This window comes from Amblyomma maculatum, chromosome 6 (assembly GCF_055883805.1).
Source record: "Amblyomma maculatum isolate TAMU_Amacu chromosome 6, ASM5588380v1, whole genome shotgun sequence".
Lineage (NCBI taxonomy): Eukaryota > Metazoa > Arthropoda > Arachnida > Ixodida > Ixodidae > Amblyomma > Amblyomma maculatum.
The window spans coordinates 99,236,328-99,251,247 of NC_139349.1; the positions used below are offsets into that span (position 1 = coordinate 99,236,328).

Here is a 14,920-nt window from a genome sequence, read left to right on the forward strand (position 1 = left end):
CCACCTTCGCTGCCTCGTGCAGACAGTATTATTAGAGTCCCTAGAAGTATTTGATAGTCTGCCGTCCGAGCGGGGTTCCCTGTGGAAACGGTTGGCCGCTTCTCGGATGAAAGCGTCGGGGGCGCTGCTCACCTTCGGAGAGTTATCGGAGCGTGGTGTAGGTTGTGCCGTACTGCGCATCTGCGCCCTGCTGAACCGCTAGTGCCGTGACAACGCTTGTGCACCACGTGCACTTCTTTGCGCTCGCGAGCCGGAATCCGCGGAAGTCAGCAAGCATTTGTGTTGGTGCTCCTTTTTTATGGATGTGCGATCGCGTCATGTCCACACAACGGGACAAGCGTGACAGCACGTGTTTCGAACCCTACCGCCTTCTAGGAACTGACGCTAGCACACAAATAATATTTGCCAAGTATGGCTGCCTCAGTGGCCTGATCAGAGCAATTTGATTTGAGTGATGATCTGTGGAAACACTAAAGATTCTGTCTAGTCCACGTTACCTCCATCTATGGTCATAAGCCGTCCTATTCAATAAAGGACTTGCACCTCAACTCGTGCTCGCGGGTGCAAGAGCTGGTAGCGCTCGTTCAAGGTGAAATGCTGTTTTGGGACACCGAAAGACGCAGAGAAGAGGCAAGAGTGGGAGTGCACCATCAAGCGCGGCGACAGCTAGTACGTGCTCGACGAAGGTAGTGTCGTTTGTGAGCGACACTTCGAACCCTATAGCTGTTTTATTGAGAAGACTGTGATTCAGGAAAAGGTTAATTGAGGTTCCCCGGGATGTTACCTCACGAAAGATGCCGTCCAGACAATGCTTCCTGACGTTCCAAAACATTCGCCGAAACCCTTGCCTCAAAAGAGAAATTAGCGCAACTTATTGTGTGAGCAAAAACAGTCAGCAGGAAGACCTGCAGAGAAAAAGAAGCGCATTGATCCAAAAGCACCAGTGAGCCGATTGAAGAATACAATGACGGTGGATCGCACGTGTGACGCGAGTCTGCTCCAGGAATGCAGAAAGCTGCCGTCACCACCACCGCGCGGACAAATGTCGATCTTTCTGATGATGAACAAGTAACATTCGCACATGCCACTCAAGTGAGGACGGGTCTCCGGAAGCAATCTACGTAAGCCGGCGAGTTCTGTATACATGAAGCTGCCATGAATGCTGCAGTGTACATCGAGCAAAGAAAGTGATTGAGATAGCAGCTATCAAGTAAACAGAAGAGATAATTAATCTTCTTCAGGACATTGCGAAACTCAGTTTGTGTTGTGTCCTGGCTGCGGATTGAAGCCCATGCATGACAAAGACCTTTCCCTCCTTCAATGGGCGTTACTTTGCGACGAACTGTACCATTCTTTCTGATGCAGCACGCATGCATAGCCTGCAAATACTTGCGAAAGTTAACTCAAAACACCCTGTCAAGGAGAAAACGGCCAAGTCTGGCGGGTGTAAATAATAAAAAGACTTCCAAGCCTCGAGCAGGTTGTCGTATGAAAGACGTACAATTGGTGACAAAGTTGGTAAAAGGTCTATGAAATGAAAACGAACACCTTTCAAGGACAGAGTTTGAAAGAAGGGTTAGTGGCCTTCCTCTCAAGCAGCAGCTGGCTGTTAAAACATGTTTTGAGGCTGTAAAACGCAATTCAAGAAAAGGTTGGTTGGTTTGTGGGGTTTAACGTCCCAAAGCAACTCAGGCTATGAATTCAAGAAAAGGGCCGGGGTGGCATATTCGAGTGGCTACTCGTCTTCCTAAGCACCAAAGAATGCATATCAGCAGTTTGCCTGAAGCGCGATGCGATTTGCAGGGCTTGGGTTTCCATCTTGCGTGCTTTAATTTTGCCTGCATCCGAAAGGTTCTACTTACGTGTTATAACTTAACAAGAAGTTAAGATGAAATTATAGCGTGAACGAAAACGCCAGTGACAGCGCTCTGTTTCTCGCACATATATGGTCCTCTGAGCCTAGAATGTGCGTCTAATATAGCCCTTCATGCAAGCGCAATTGTTTATAGAAACCCTTCAGAAGACGTTATTACAATACGGCACCGCGGTAGTATTCAGTGAGGATAATAGGGTATAAAAAGCGGCTTCGTTTCTCCGTCGGCTCCGGGGCATGCGTGCAAAACATCGGTCACAACAACAACAACAACAACAACAACAACAACAACAAAAAAAAAATCGTTTCCGTGGTTATGCAAATAACTGGGGCGCGAATCCAATACTACGACTAAACTGAAATAAAAATCTAAAGAGCGGCATCGCACGTACAAGGCACCAGGCAGTGCGCAGCGAATGCATTTCGAAGCGCACGGGTGCGCGCGTCGTCTGCTCCGTCAGAAGTGGCGCACTCCGGTTCACCGCAGCGCCACCGCGGCGATCATTCAGCGGCAGCCCTTGCCGCGGCCGGCGGACGAGAGACTAGCAATATTTCTAGGGACCCTAGTATTATTCCCCTAGTGGGGCTGGGGCAGGTGGGTCACCGCTGCTTGCGGCGGGAGCTGGCCTGCCGCAGAATTTTTATCTGTTGTAGGCCGAAATTGCACCCGCCACCGTTTCGGTGGTGGACGACGGCTGTTGCTGCGGCGCTCGTCTTTCTCTCCCTCTTCCTTTTCTTTCTTCTCTATTTTCTCTTCTGTCTGCACGAGGCAGCGGAGGTGGCTCAGCTACCGAGCCAGTAGCAGGCCCGTGCATTTTCTTTTCCTTCTTCCTACAGCCACAACAACAACAGGAGAAAATAGAAAAAGAAAGCAAATAAAAGGAGGGAGAAAGACGCGCGTCACAACGGCCGTCGTCCGCCACCGAAGTGGAGGAGAGAGGTGGTGAAGGGTGGCTTTTCCTGACCCTATGGGGCTAGGAACTACCACGCGGACCATGTGCACTTTTTTTTTTTTTTTTGCAGTCTTTACAAAGCTTTATCGGTTTATGCTGCACTGCCCGAGATAGTCAGAGCAACTAGGGTTTCTTGTGTTGCGATGTACTGCAGCTATCGGCAAGCACGGCCGGTACACCGCGTTTTAATTTCTCAGGTAAAATTGTGACATGCGATTCTAACAGTGTGTTGTGCTATTCCTCCGGAAGATCTAGATTTACTCACCAGTGCTTCTACACATTAGACGTGTGCACAATCTTCGCTATTTTAAGCTACATGCTCTTGACAGCTCAACTGATTTTGTTTACATATGTGCTTTTTTTTCTTCTGAAAACTGTAGGAGGTAGAATGCCAAAGAATTGTATCATGGTTAACATCATACTGTCAGTCAATGAAAACGTTAGGACGATCACGAAATAAATAAAAATCTCTCTCAAGCATCTGATTTTTACTTGAGTTGTATTACGAAAATGCAACTGCATGGTATGTATGAGTTGCATTTTTAGCACTGCTGCATTCATTTTGCAGGCATCATACCCCGAAATGTATGTAGCCAAGACTGTACGGCCCAAAACCTCTACTAGTGTTTGTTGAGGGCCTGGGTCTGCTAGTAACAAAGCTGTTCCGGCTGTCAGAGAGTCACATATATCCACTTGCCAAGGCTGCAGTGCATGCGAGCCCACTCATAAACAAAATTAACCAAGCATAGTGTGTGGGACATTTTATACAATTCACGTACAACTGTGGAAGCTCTCCATGCTTGATATTCCCATGCTTGATTCCCCAATACTGATTGCTGCATTATGTCGGCCAAAAAAGGGAAGTACTAAATTAAAAGCTTTATTTTAATGGCATCTCTTGAAACCTCCAGAAACTTCACAATCAGAATGCAAAACCATTATTTCTTCCAATAAAAGCTGGGAGGAGCCTGTAACTATTCTGCTGTTGTGTACTTTGTGCTGGAGTCTGAGAGAAAAACTATAGATTGTGTACATTCAGGTGTTTCCAGCAGGCCCATAGGCTGTTAATGCATACATACTGAAATGTGGGAATGTATACCTTCTGCATGCACTATATGCAATTTGTTCAAGGTAAAGGAGCCAAGTACGAAAAGCCAGGAATAAAGTCTGGTTCTTCATAATGAAAGCATAACTTGAAAGCAAGGTATCAACGTTTAGCACAGCTTTGCTACGGGTACCAAGAGCAACAGTCAGGCACAAGAAAATAGCCAAAGATAAAAGTGACTAGTCTTTATTACACAGCCATAAAAAAGCAAAGATTCTTGTACATGGGAAACCGTTCTCGTACTGTAATTATACCTCATATCACTTTCTCCAGCAGAACTTTTTCAGCACATTTTTTACAGCATGTGTGATTAATCGACCTCCAAGCAAAGCTCATGCAGAGTAAGGAATAGCAAATTGTGACAAAATGCCTAGTACAGGCTGTAGAAATGAGCTTCAATAGACCTGCGGGCAAGTAACAGTAAGCTGTAAGAAAATGCATAGTATAGAGCACAGAAATCTTGCCCAGCAAGATTCGTACTTCTTATCATTACAGACATAAAAGCTGCTAGCTAGGCCGGCCCCTGCCTACCTTGAAGAATTTTGCACTTCTTGAGATAGCCAACAATCCCCAGCACCTTGCTTTCCATGTGGAGGCCATACAGCAAATGAAAATAACACAAACTTCCTGTATGGAGCACCTTGAATTGCATCAAAAGTAGCTTATGCAGATATTCATTTAATTTTCGCATGCACCTTTAGCAGCACATAGGCCATTATAAAACTGCTTTGCTGAAGAGCAAAAGTTGGTTTTATACCATGTATCTCAGCTGTCAGCTTTTCTATGAGCCATACAATGAAAGATGAAAAATATATAGGTGGACAATGTTAGTGCTGTCCTGAAGTGAAGATTTTCATAACTCTGACCCAGAGCATATAAAAATGCTGTTATTTTTATCCTTGAAATAGTCTTCAACTGTCTCTCTTTCCACACAGGACAAGAATAAACACCACAGCACCATGTAGTAAGTCTGCACAAGCATGAAACTAGCCATCTTGCTCGTATTTCTCCGCAATTTTGTGCGTGCCCATGCTGATTGTTTGGCTAGTGAAATCATTATTCGTTGTCTGTAATTAAATCAGCAAATCATTGCTTACACAACAATGTATAAATCTTACAACTGCTAATGGTGACACGCTGGCCTAGTCAGGCAACGAGACCAACCATCGACAGCTGATTGCACTGGCCGTGGTTGTAGAAACTTGCATTTAGCAGAAATGGCCGAGGAGAAAATTACTCAGCACTTATAATATATCCCGCTGTACTGACGGAGGCCAAACCACACAATTTGCGAACTTTTTGAAGATGTGAAACGACCGCTCGCTGCTACCGTCATCATGCGAAAACAGCTGTAGCGCATAGCCGAAGTCGCCCGAGCACTAACTTGGTACTCCTGAGCGAGAGAAAACCACCTACTTCACAAAACTTTCTTAGCTTTCACAGCACTATCCAACACTTGCCATTGAGAAAATATTCGAAATAAAGCCTCGTGTTCTACGTGCAACCCTCCTTCAACGGTCAGCCAGCGGATTGCAACGGCCAACTGTTTTCGCCATTCACAACTTGACGGCACTTGGAACATATATATTGTATCGTGTTCTAGTAGAGTTGTCGTAGCTGGAAGCTGAGTACAACACCTCATTCCCAGCAAATTAGGCGCAAATATCAAGAGAATAAAAGTCGCACCCGCCCGCTTGCAAGCAATGCCAGCAGAAACCAAATCACAAAAACGCCCCGGAAGTCAAAATTCACGTCACAAAGCCTGGCCATGATGCAATGTCCGCCAAAACTTGGACACCACCTATTCCGTCGCGACCATTGTTGGCAGCGATAGTTCCGAAAGATGCGCTATCACGGCGTTGTTGGGCAAAGCGCAGATCGGTAACATGAGGCATGCGGCCGAGCTAAAGGAGGATCACATAGAGCAAGGTTTGGGCAAAGCCGCGCCAGCAACCTTTTAACACCAGGCGCGCTGAGGGGCTGCCCTTTAGTCGTGATCGAAGGTGAAGCCAACGAAGCTTCAACATCTACTGCGGCTTCACTAGCTGCCGCTGGCAAATTAGCCGCCGCCTACAAGAAAACAACACATTGCTACCAGTTAGAAGCGGCATGGCGTTCTAGCGCGGACAGAGGTCACTTATTGTAAGATTCAGGGCAGTGACCGTACAGCTAGAAAGCTCGGTCAAAAACTGCAAGCCTATCCGGCAAATCAGAAGGGTTGGCAGGTATGCATATTCCAGGGTACTGGAAAAGGCCCCGTAGTCATCCCTGGGAAAAGTGACGAAATTCCACTCTATCCCAAGGAAGGCAGAGTGTATGCAGCACACTTCTACAATTCTTGAACAACAGAATAAAGCATGTGCCCACTGTACACAATACTTTGAAATCACAGTGCTTTTGCAACGTGAAAAGACTGCAAATTGCATGGACCCACTAGAACTACACCATGTAAAGAATTTGCAGTTCACATACAAGGCCACCAATTCAAGGTGGATCGCTTTCATGAAACCCATCAGCTCTAGCTCCACTGCTGGCATGGATGAAACCAAACAAAGAATCAATATTGCAAAAATTCTGTAGCTTAATCTGTTCACATATACTTTATTACATAATCACGAGCATTGCTCACACCAGCAAATTATGTGCCCTATTTTTTATGACGTTTTGAGTCTAGTATTGCGTCCACAGCTTCAACAAATGATGGCACCACAGCCCACGGCCGATTTGCTATCTTGTTTTCATCTCCATCCATGTACTTTCCTGTAAAGCATCCACATATCAGGAAAAAAAAAAAAAAAAATTCCAGTCACAGACTGAGCAGTAGAACATGTACCTGTTTTCACAAGAATTCCACGTATGCCAACTTGCTGTGCCCCGTCAATGTCATCACGAACGTCCTGAAAGCAAACAGAACCTGAGCAAACACTGCAAGACAAAGCATCCACAAAAGCCTGAGCTCTACAAAGTTTGTCGCATAAATTAAGCTACAATACAAAATGCTGCCATAAAATATTGCCTTAACTGGGCTTGAATTTCTTGCTTTATCATATGAACACAGCTTTAGCATAAAATGAGTACTCATTCCACATATAAGCTTGCATGGCACAAACCAGACCAGAAAATTTCGAGAAACCCTGCTAAATTTTACACTGCTAAGTCTCAATGTGCCTTTTTCTGATGAAAACTATGTGGTTTCTTCATTCTGAAAAACAAGGACTTCCAAATATACTTATTTTACTTATGCAGACAGAAGATGCCTCCTCATTCCAGAGTAAACATATAAAGCCATAGAGAAAGAGAAAATGTTAACTGCCACACTTACTGCATTTGTTACTTCAATATGTCAATGTGCTCCCTAGTCCCAGTAAAGTCCTTAGCACAATAAATTTCCTACAAGTAAAAGTTAGAAAGGGCAGCTAGAGCAGCCGGCTTTCTCGCTGCACCTTTGAATTCAAATTTTGCCATCTCTTTTACGGCAAGCCATAGAAGCATCCCTTTTATAGTAAGTATAGTACTGCTCTAGCAATGAAATAAAGCCATGTAGCCTATGTTAATACAAGTGATCCTATGACTAATAATGAAATGGACTTATCGTTCCAAGCACGGCTATAACCATTAACCATGCTCAGGCCATATAGAGGTTATGTTTAAGTGAAATTCATCTCACTGTCTAGGTCGCAAAAGCAGAAATAGCTTTTGTGATAGTTTCAAAGTAAATAAAGATAGCAATTTAAACTTCACAAACTTACATCACCAATCATAACAGCATCTTCTGGTCGCGTCTCAAGTTGCCTAAGTGCAGTCTGAAAAAAAGTCTTCTCAGGCTTGCCCACAATTTGAGCTGTAGTGTCGGTGGCAAACTCCAGAGCAGTCACAAATGGTCCCGGACCCAAAGCCAGGTAGTCGCTAGTGCGATAGTAGCGAGCTTTGTGGATTGCAACAAGCATTGCTCCATCAAGCAACAACCTGAAAATAACAAATTTCCCAGAAGTCGCATGTTTTCAAAGTCTTCATGTACACCTGCTTCATAATAACTGTGCTTCAAGTGCAGGACTGCATAATCGATTTACCTAAAAGCTTCATTCATCGGACCATAGTCAAACTTTTCTGGTGCCAATCCAACGAGGACTGCGTTGGGTTGCTTCGTATCCAGCCCTTAAATAGAGAGTCACAGTGCCGAGCTAAGCTGTGGCAAAACGTCTGCAAAAACTTGGCAGCTAATTTCTTTTTTCTTTTATTACTGTGAATACTTTACACGAAAATTGGCAGAGCGTAAATATGGGCTAGTTGGTTCATGACACATAGAATAGGTGCAAAAATTACAGTTAAGTCCAGCGCTCGTGTTCTTTCTACTAGACGTTTAAACCAGGAGCTCGCGCCCACACAACATACTTAGGGGGCTCGTCTACTCAGCTCTACCCTGGACGACCAACGAGCGCTCATCGGTCTCGCTCTAGAGGCTGCATCGCAGGAGTCCTGGCCGACCCCTAGATTTGGGCCTTCAGCCCCTTGACTGTTCTTAATAAATGTTTATCAACCAAACAACAGTATATTGAACTGCACCATGACCAGCTACACCTGCACGTCACGGTCGCCACATGCAGGTAGAAACGTTCTGATTGCATCCAGCTACTTGCGTCCTGACTGACGGTCGCCGTTCAAAACAATTGAACGGCCAAATCAAAGGGCACAACTGGCGGTGAGAATGTGAGGTACAGGAAAGAATATATGCAATACAAGGTAACAATTAGCTTACCTTTAAATTCCTCAATAGCAGCATCAGCAACCATGAGGTGGGGCCTGAGATTGCGGATTTCTATGAAGGCCCTCGCCGCAGTCAGGGACGAGAATATTTCGTCCGAGGAAATCTTGAAGCCTAAACTAACCAATCGCTCGTGCAGCAATCGCCGCGATTCCTTAGTGGTGTTTGTTACAAACTTGATCTTAATTCCAGCTTTGCGTAACCTGCAGAACAAGACAGCGTTTAACAACTGCATCGGATAAATTTCAGAACACCGGCTTACCTCTCGAGAGCTCCGGCGGCCCCAGGAATGATGTTGTCTTCAACATGTAACGTACCACTCAAATCAATGAGAGCTGCCTTAATGCGTTTTTCTGAAGCCATTGCCGAATATGAACGAACTATCAAAGAAAAACGCGCGAACGTAATTCATGCAATCACTTCGTTCATGAGCGCAGACATGTTGTGGTTGTAGTTTCACCTTTGGTTTCACCAGTTTCACTTTCAGATCCCCCTGTGGCGAACGTATTAAGTACTGATCACAAATGTTATTAAATGCCTTACCTGTAGCAGTAAATAAACGTGTGTATGTACGTGAGAGAAAATTATGAGTATGTCAAGATCGTAAGTTTCGATTGCGGTTAGACTATCGATCTAGCTTTGATTTTATGTACGCAAGGCGGCGCTAGCCGTACAAGACTACTAGAGTTACTGTGCTACCCTGTGACGCCGTCCCCTGTGTGACGCCCTCCTCACAAGGGCGTCACAAAGTGCTACCAAAAGTATGCAGTAACTCTAAAGACTACTTTCGCGATGTCAATACCTGACAAAAAACCTGCGAGCGGGGTTCCCCTGTGTGGACCCTCGGCCATATACGGACAGGTGTCGACCACGGCACGCGAGCGGCCCCGCCTCTTCTCCAGTGGTGGGCCGTGGTGCGTGGTTTTGACTGATGGTGCCCGGAGCACCGCACATACTGTTTTCTTGGTGTTGTACTTTAATTTTTCATTTTGGTCGGACTCGGTTAGCCCGACGTCCACCCGTTGCAAAGGGCAAAACCGATATATCATCATCATCATCATCAAAACACTAAGAAAAACAAAAAAAAAAAAACCTTCCAATATTTTTATTACGTTAGTCGTGTCTTCACGTTTTTCATCGGAAGTTTGTGGCGGAAAGTGAGCTGTTTTACCTCACCAGTATTTTGTCGCAAGTAACCGGAAGTTACAGTGCTCTAGAATTCCATGTCCTTGTTTCCGTAGTGAAGTGCATAAAGTGTCTGAAAGTGTTTGCTGCAGCAGCAGATTTTTGTGGGATAGTTGCGACCTATTGGCGCCAGCTAGTACGCGTTTCGACTTCAAGCGTCATGCGACATGATCGGATAGAAAGCAAGCGTATGCACTGTGTCATATTCTAGTGCGCTATAACTATAGCGTGGCGAACTTTATTGCTGCCATTCTGGACCGATTCCTCCGCTGAATCGAGGCGATGGTCCGTCAGAACTACACCCTACAGCAGCGCACCCGGGTCGTAGCCATCTACATGGAACATAAAGACCATCCCCGGCCCTTAAGAGCCGTCTCAGCCCAGTACAGAAAAGAATTTCGTGGAAGGCCGCCAACCGGACGCTCAGTGCTTCGCTGGGTGAATAAATTCATGGAATATGGATCAGTTCAACGCAAAAAGCGAGTCAAGAAAGTCGGCAATAAGCCTAAAGGAGAGTTTGTATACGCAGTCGCCGGTGCTTTCGAAGCCAACCCAAACCTTTCGCTAAACAAAGCTGGCGAGTTGTTTGGTGTTAACAGGATCACCATACGCAGTGCACTAAAGAAGCTAGGGATGTTTCCATGTGCAAGTGTGGCGCAACAAGAACTCTGGAAAGCAAAGAAGAAAGCTTTTTTCACTACGCATCCACGGAACATCACCAAACGGATGAATGCCAGCAACCGAGCAGATGGAGAAGAGTCATCCGTGTGTACCTGTGTAATGTGTTACGGCAAAAATTCCAATGAGTGTTGACTGAGTGTTGTCTTAAAAGACTTTGCAGTGGTCGTGTTTGATATGTGTAAGAGACATCAGGCATATGTCTAGCAGAAAGCAAATGGACCTTTTTAACACGAAAACGACATTGGAGGCAAAAAGTAGAGGCAAGAAAACGCTGCCACTTTGGTGACTAAGATAAGGTACCATATTGATGTGTTCATTTGTAATCATCATTAACTGTTAATTATTCAATAAAATGTTAGCATTACTGGCCTATATTACCATAGCATGCTTTTATTATTCGCTTCAGTTTCAGACAGTCTCTAAAAGGTGTCCCAAAAGGCCCTGCTAGTTGTATAGCGTGTTTCTTCTAGTCTTTCAATGAAATAGTATCCAGTTGTGTGGACAATACAAGCCATTATTGCTATTTTAGTCTGGTGGTTACATGGAACTGTTTATTGCAGGTTATTTTCCACGCATGCAACAATTTATCAGTTGTACCATTTACCTCTGCATGTGGGTAGATAAAAGACTAACTAGAATCCATCTACTGATCGAGAAATTCATAGTGCTGGAGCATTTATGTGAATGAGGACGACGCCAGCAGATGGCAAAATGTGACATTTCAAAAAATACTTTTCTCGTAATTCTGTGTCAGGTCTGGTTTGCTTGCTGATTCAGTTTGTTATTACTAATGAAGAAAAGACTTTTGAACTTCAAAGAAAAATAAAATTAGCTCCATTCTGTTTAACAATGGTAGTCATTGATAAGTTCATCTCGCTGTGAAGAAAACGTGTGCAGAATTAAAGATGCGCATCAGATTTGTCTGTTGGGAGCAAGTAAAGCTTTTAATATTTAGGTTTATAGAGAGTAAAGAGCAGCTGTAGGTATTAGAATTTTGGCATTCGTGACAGTTTTAAATCTGCAACTGTTCTTGTGTGTTTATGTGCATACTGTTTTGTTGCAGTGTGTGCATTGTGACACTGTAGTTTGTTGAAAAATATAGGGAATGTTTGCCCAAGAACACCCCACTTATTATATTCCTATATGGCACCTCTTCCTACCGAAAGCCATGGCTGTGAAGGCAGTCACATTCTTTCACCCGAGAATTTTTTTTCTGCTAAGCGGAACCATTGAGCACACACCGACTGGCACCAGAATGTTTTCTTGAAGTGCTGAGGCAAAGTGCAAGAAATAAAATTGGGCAATTTAACATGTTAGGCCAAATATGAAATAGGTGTGCTAGCACTTTGGTTTCAGATTGCACATATTCATTAGCATACGGTTGTAATCTACCACCTGATTTAGATGTAAAGTCTAGCTTTAACCAAGGTCAATGAACGTGCCTGCATGGCGTAGGAATAGCATGGCTGACTCTAAATGGCTCCCAGTGGGTTCAGTTCCCAGCTGATGCTGCCATCTCAAAAGTGCTCTTCAATTCGGCAGGTGCTATCAATTCAGCGATGGCATGTGGTCTCGTGACATCAAACAAACCCCCAGACACGAGCGTGTCACACGACTGCTCCTACTGCATGAGCCTAGAGACTTCCGACATCACACAACAGCTATATGGCTGAGTAGCAGTTCAACAGTCGGACACAACTCAAGTCTACAGTAACCGCCACAAACCATTCTTCCGTGACAGAAAGCCCACTCTTAAAACTTTTCTAGTTGCCTAAAAAAGCTAACTGTCAAACTAAGCTATAAGCTCAAGAGTTTTGATGCGTTCGACCTACTTGATATGGTTGAACATAGAATAGAAAACCAATTCTGTTAACTGTTAGTGGAGCATTACGAAGGCACCTACCATTTCCCATAGTTATGAAGTGCTGCTTTTTTCTAAGTTGTTTCTTGTAAGTTCTGACATATTAAAAGGAAAAGTTTTAACGGCAACCTGAAAACTGAACTTGTAAATGATACTTTTTTTTTTTTTCATTGCCACTCTTGTACTCCATCAGTGCTAAATTATGTTAGAAGTGCAAGCCTTCATAAGAGTCCTCGTTTATGAATTATGAGGAAGATACAAGTGCAGCAGCAGCAGCAGCCACTCTTACATTTCCTGTCAGCCACGTTTGCTGTCTGTACAATCCCTACTCTGCGCGGTACAGTGGAGTGCGTGTCTTTTGCAGCATGCACTTAATGAGATCCGGAAATGGGTTCAAATGTTGGTGCTAGATGTGTTCAGTGTATGGAAGTCATGCTTTTGATCATTCGCCCAGAGTATAACTCCTTGGAATGGAGCGAGTTATTAAAAAAAAGTTTATTTTTTTTTAATTTGCAGCTGATTGATTAGTACATAGTAATTTCTGGAACTATTCTTTATCAAGGTTCGCCATAATCAGATACAACTCAATTCTGCAGCATAGAGAATATGCTATCTGCATTAACAGCAATACAGAATTACCAAATTACTCTGTCACAAAGTAATCGGTGGCTGAGACTTTTCTGATTACCGAAATGGAGACCTAAGTATCAAACCGGATTACAAGCTCAGGAATCTAATCTCTGGCATCTTTCAGTGAAATTTCAAACCACACACTGTGTGACATGGCCCATAGCAGCTGCCATTTTTATTTAGTTGTATCCTACTGGTGATCTCATCATGAGTGATAGGCCACCATGTGTAGCTACGATGGCCATGCTGCAGGTAGGCGTGAAATTTGTCTCCTAGCATTGCTAAATGAGCCCCTCGGATCTGCAACAGCGAGGTTGGATGGCACGAAACCTGCGAGAAAATGCACACTCAACCGTAAAGTGAGTGGAAATGTAAGGAAACAATTTAACTGCAAACAAACCGACACTGTCAGTCGGCACAAAGATTGCATGAAAACTGCGCAAAGAAGACGCAATTAACAGGAGCAATACGGAACAAAACTTTCAGGAGGAGAACAATCAGAGGTGCAAAAAAGAACTAAAACACACAGGAACAACAATAACACAAACAAACAAACATGAAAGGCCAAAAAAAAAAACCTACAGTCATGTAGACAGAAACAATACTCTCTGGAGAATGGACGCCGAGGGAATGGTAACACATTTATCAGGTTGTGACCTCAAGATAGCCTCAACCTCAACTATATTTCCTGTTCCAGCAGCCCTTCTTTCGTCCTATAATCTGTGTGCAATTCTTTGCAACTTCGACAGCAAACCGCCAGACATGGTTCCCAAGGCTTCTCCAGGGAGAGCACGTGTTCATGCAAGCAGTTGTTTAAACATCTACCCATCTGGCCAGTATAAAAACGACCACAGCTGAGCAGGACCTTATACACGACGCCTGTTACGCATGAAACAATTATTTTGAATGCCTCATGCCAGGATCACGGGTTTAGAAGTCTGTTTTGCCACCAAGTTGAAAAGTCTTGAAAACTTAAGGTGAAGACTTCAGCGAATCTGAAATCTTCTTAAGGTTATGAGAAACCTTAAGGAGATATGAAATTACTACTTTTTAGTTCAGCTAGCCAACTCTTGTGAAAGAGGTTTTTTACTCAGTCTTGCGCATTTTTGAGCATGAATTCATCACCTAATTTAAAGAAAAGTGAGGTTGGGCAGCCCGCCTTACCGAGTCTTTCAATATGAAGATGAAAGTGCATAATTTCAACACGATGTAAAAGCTATGTAAAAGCACTTTTCCAGCACATAGGTTTCAATAACAAACCCAAAGTCAAATAAGTTTTATGCCACAAACATTTCAGCGAAACGTGAATAAATCTTGCGAAGAACCCTTACTTCATAAAGCAATAAACTGTTAAAATCTTTTTGAAATATGCGAATTGATTGACGTCATATTAGCTACTCTTTCTTAAAAAGAATGCTTCTTTCTTTTATCTAAACCAGACTAAGTTCTCGAAAGGTGCTAATGAATCTTGACTTTGTTAACTACATTCAAGATCATCGAGTCGACGCGGCTATGATTCACTCTTCTTTTCCGGTAAAGGGCCCCTTCATCAAATATAGCAGTGCGGCGTGCTCGTCTAACTATATGGAGACGCTTTTCTTATTTGCCTCACTTACAGAACGTCCACATCGCGGGACTATTTCGGAACTAATAAAAACGTTCAGCCATTTTATTTTTGTTCTCATCTAGGTTTTAACACATAATGCGAGCTTCAAATGTCTTCTATTGCACTAATATCAAAATACCTGCTCAGTTGTCCAAGAGCATGCAGCACTGAGCCTTATAGCAAAGAAAAAACGGAGGGGGTCATCGCATAAGTAACGTGTAATATATGAAATGGAAAGCAATAGAAGAACTTCCAGATTTAATG

At 43.8% G+C, this 14,920-nt stretch overlaps 1 protein-coding gene and 1 long non-coding RNA gene across 3 annotated transcripts in view; both read right to left on the reverse strand.

Annotated features, from left to right (window-relative positions):
* Positions 1-4,095: 4,095 nt before the first annotated feature.
* LOC146186389 (haloacid dehalogenase-like hydrolase domain-containing protein 2) lies at positions 4,096-9,706 on the reverse strand. Its single transcript, XM_084607169.1, has 6 exons — positions 8,956-9,706; positions 8,688-8,896; positions 8,002-8,086; positions 7,681-7,897; positions 6,765-6,828; positions 4,096-6,691 (listed from the first exon to the last, which is right to left on the reverse strand). The coding sequence occupies exons 1-6, from the start codon at positions 9,054-9,056 to the stop codon at positions 6,579-6,581; spliced, it is 789 nt and encodes a 262-aa protein (XP_084463295.1). The 5' UTR covers positions 9,057-9,706; the 3' UTR covers positions 4,096-6,578.
* Positions 9,707-12,309: 2,603 nt separating this feature from the next.
* LOC146186390 (uncharacterized) overlaps positions 12,310-14,920 on the reverse strand; it is a 39,820-nt gene continuing 37,209 nt past the window's right edge. For both annotated transcript variants that reach the window (XR_014708106.1, XR_014708105.1), the window contains exon 5: positions 12,310-13,380. This is a non-coding gene — a long non-coding RNA (uncharacterized LOC146186390). The remainder of the gene's footprint in view (positions 13,381-14,920) is intronic.